This window comes from Tachysurus vachellii, chromosome 19 (genome assembly GCF_030014155.1).
Source record: "Tachysurus vachellii isolate PV-2020 chromosome 19, HZAU_Pvac_v1, whole genome shotgun sequence".
In the NCBI taxonomy this organism is placed as follows: domain Eukaryota; kingdom Metazoa; phylum Chordata; class Actinopteri; order Siluriformes; family Bagridae; genus Tachysurus; species Tachysurus vachellii.
In genome coordinates this window covers 1,815,001-1,817,500 of record NC_083478.1, presented here as the reverse complement: position 1 = coordinate 1,817,500, position 2,500 = coordinate 1,815,001, and the positions used below count along the sequence as shown (strand labels likewise).

Here is a 2,500-nt window from a genome sequence, read left to right as displayed (position 1 = left end):
TTTTAATAAAAGGAATATCGACGTTTGTAACAACATGTGAGAATAATATTATATTATTATTATTATATATAATGATGCTAAATAAAAACAAGTCCCTTTCTAACTTTCTTTAAACAGGGATTTAGGTCTAGTTGAGTCATGTTTCTGTGATTACTCCCATAAAATTAGGACAAATTATTCAAATATAATCAAGTAAAATATAAACCTACATAAAAATCCTTTGTGATTAGCCTGTTTTTTTTCTTCCTGTGTGATTGAATTTGTGTGAGGAATTGACTATAGTCAATAGTGTTTATAATGTTTATAGTGTTTATAGGGTTTATAATGTTTATAGTGTTTATAATGTTTATAGTGTTTATAATGTTTATAGTGTTTATAGGGTTTATAATGTTTATAGTGTTTATAATGTTTATAGTGTTTATAGGGTTTATAATGTTTATAGTGTTTATAGGGTTTATAGTGTTTATAGTGTTTCAAGTATTTATAGTGTTTATAGTGTTTATATTGTTTATAATGTTTATAGTGTTTATAGGGTTTATAGGGTATATAATGTTTATAGTGTTTCAAGTATTTATAGTGTTTATAGTGTTTATAGTGTTTACAGTGTTTATAGTGTTTACAGTGTTTATGATGTTTACAGTGTTTATAATGTTTATAGTGTTTATAATGTTTATAGTGTTTAAAGTGTTTATAGTGTTTATAGTGTTTACAATGTTTATAGTGTTTATAATGTTTAGTGTTTATGATGTTTACAGTGTTCATAATGTTTATAGTGTTTATATTTATAGTGTTTAAAGTATTTATAGTGTTTATAGTGTTTATGATGTTTATAGTGTTTACAGTGTTTATGATGTTTACAGTGTTTATAATGTTTATAGTATTTATAGTGTTTAAAGTATTTATATTGTTTATAGTGTTTAAAGTATTTATAATGTTTATAGTGTTTATAATGTTTACAGTGTTTATAGTGTTTATAATGTTTATTGTCTGCATGAGAAGTTTTCCTGTTACATTTTCGACAGTTTGTCTGAGGCTAAAACCTAAAGAAAAATGTTACTTGACCTTATTGTAAAAATCTCTGCTTCTTAAAAAGCACAATCAGCCTCATCACCTATTTTTGTCAAAGAAGGTACGAAGATGCTTCGGAAACTTCCTAATGGGAAAACCACGAGGGGAAATTCTTTATTCCGATTATGTTTCTTGTCTGTTCAGATATTAGATTTAATAGCAGCAGGTGGGAAGAACAGAATTATTGCTCCAGCAGAGTTTCTGCTTACTTATCTGAATAAAACAACAGACCGTGATGCTCAGGAGAGGAGGACCGTACAGGTCAAGCGTTGCTAAGCAACAAAAGATTTTAATAACTCTAACATCATGAAAAATATTCAGAATGACATTTACAGATGGGAGAGAACTGTAGAACAAATAATATGTTTCAGATAGAGGACAGAAAGGAGAATTACTTCTGAGATGTGAGTCAGACGTTTAAACGCTTTCTTGCGTATACTTCATATACTACGTTTATTCCAGCTGTGATTAATTGTCGAGAGTTCTTGTGTTTTTGTGTGCACTTTTCGTCCAGTTCCAACATAAAACGTATAAATGTATAGTTTATGGATGCATCGATATAGATACTGGTCTGATTATGTACATTGATAGATGCCAGGACTTGTATACACACACACACTTAAAGGTAATGGTGAGCTTCGAGCAGCAGCAGCACGGAGCGAGAACTTCAGAGAATTCAGCGAGCACTGAGACACGTGCACTAACTTTTCCCTTCGCTCTTCACAGTGCACTGATTTTTATTGATCATTCTCTTTTAGTGATACTGATTAAACACTGCTAGTTCATTGCTAGCATATATGTTATAAACAGACCTAAATACAACAGTCACCGATGGCTCTGATTTTGGTCTGATGGCTCTAATTCTCAGTAGGATTGTCATTTCGTTACTAGAATACTACTGAAAAATGAGATTGTATTGATGTATTGTTTGTATTAATTAATGGTTCTGAGATGCAGCAGGCTTGGCTAGTTCAGTACTAGTGCTAGTTAGCTATTACACAATATAAAATACTTAAAAGTATTAAAAGTACTGTCAGGGTTTCATATAGTAAAACAGACCGTACCATGTCACTCGTTCCTTTAGTGCTCCAAGTGATTCTGATTTATGTCCTGTGGTGGTTTTGCAGGGAGGCATTGGATTAATTGGAAATCCTGGACCTCAGGGAGTCAAAGGATTCCAGGTTCGTAAACAATAAACAACTATCATTTGATTCTAACTAAATAACGAACATGTGCAGAGATTAAGTGACATATTGGACATATTACACAACATATAAGAGTTTTTTGGATTGTGTAAAATACAGTACAAAATATTTCTCATAACGTTAGCATACATGTAATTAGTCTGTATCTGGGCTCAGAATTAGCCTGTGTTCAAGAAATGAATTCAGACTCATTATAATAACAATATTGTGTTGTGAATAACAGGGAA

At 30.9% G+C, this 2,500-nt stretch overlaps 1 protein-coding gene across 1 annotated transcript in view; it reads left to right on the top strand.

Annotated features, from left to right (window-relative positions):
• Positions 1–2,500, top strand: part of col9a3 (collagen, type IX, alpha 3) — a 28,898-nt gene that overhangs the window by 19,966 nt on the left and 6,432 nt on the right. The window contains exons 23-24 of the mRNA XM_060894121.1: positions 2,196–2,249; positions 2,497–2,500. The exon at positions 2,497–2,500 is cut by the window's right edge and continues 68 nt beyond it. Coding sequence (XP_060750104.1) covers positions 2,196–2,249; positions 2,497–2,500 — 58 coding nt within the window. The remainder of the gene's footprint in view (positions 1–2,195; positions 2,250–2,496) is intronic.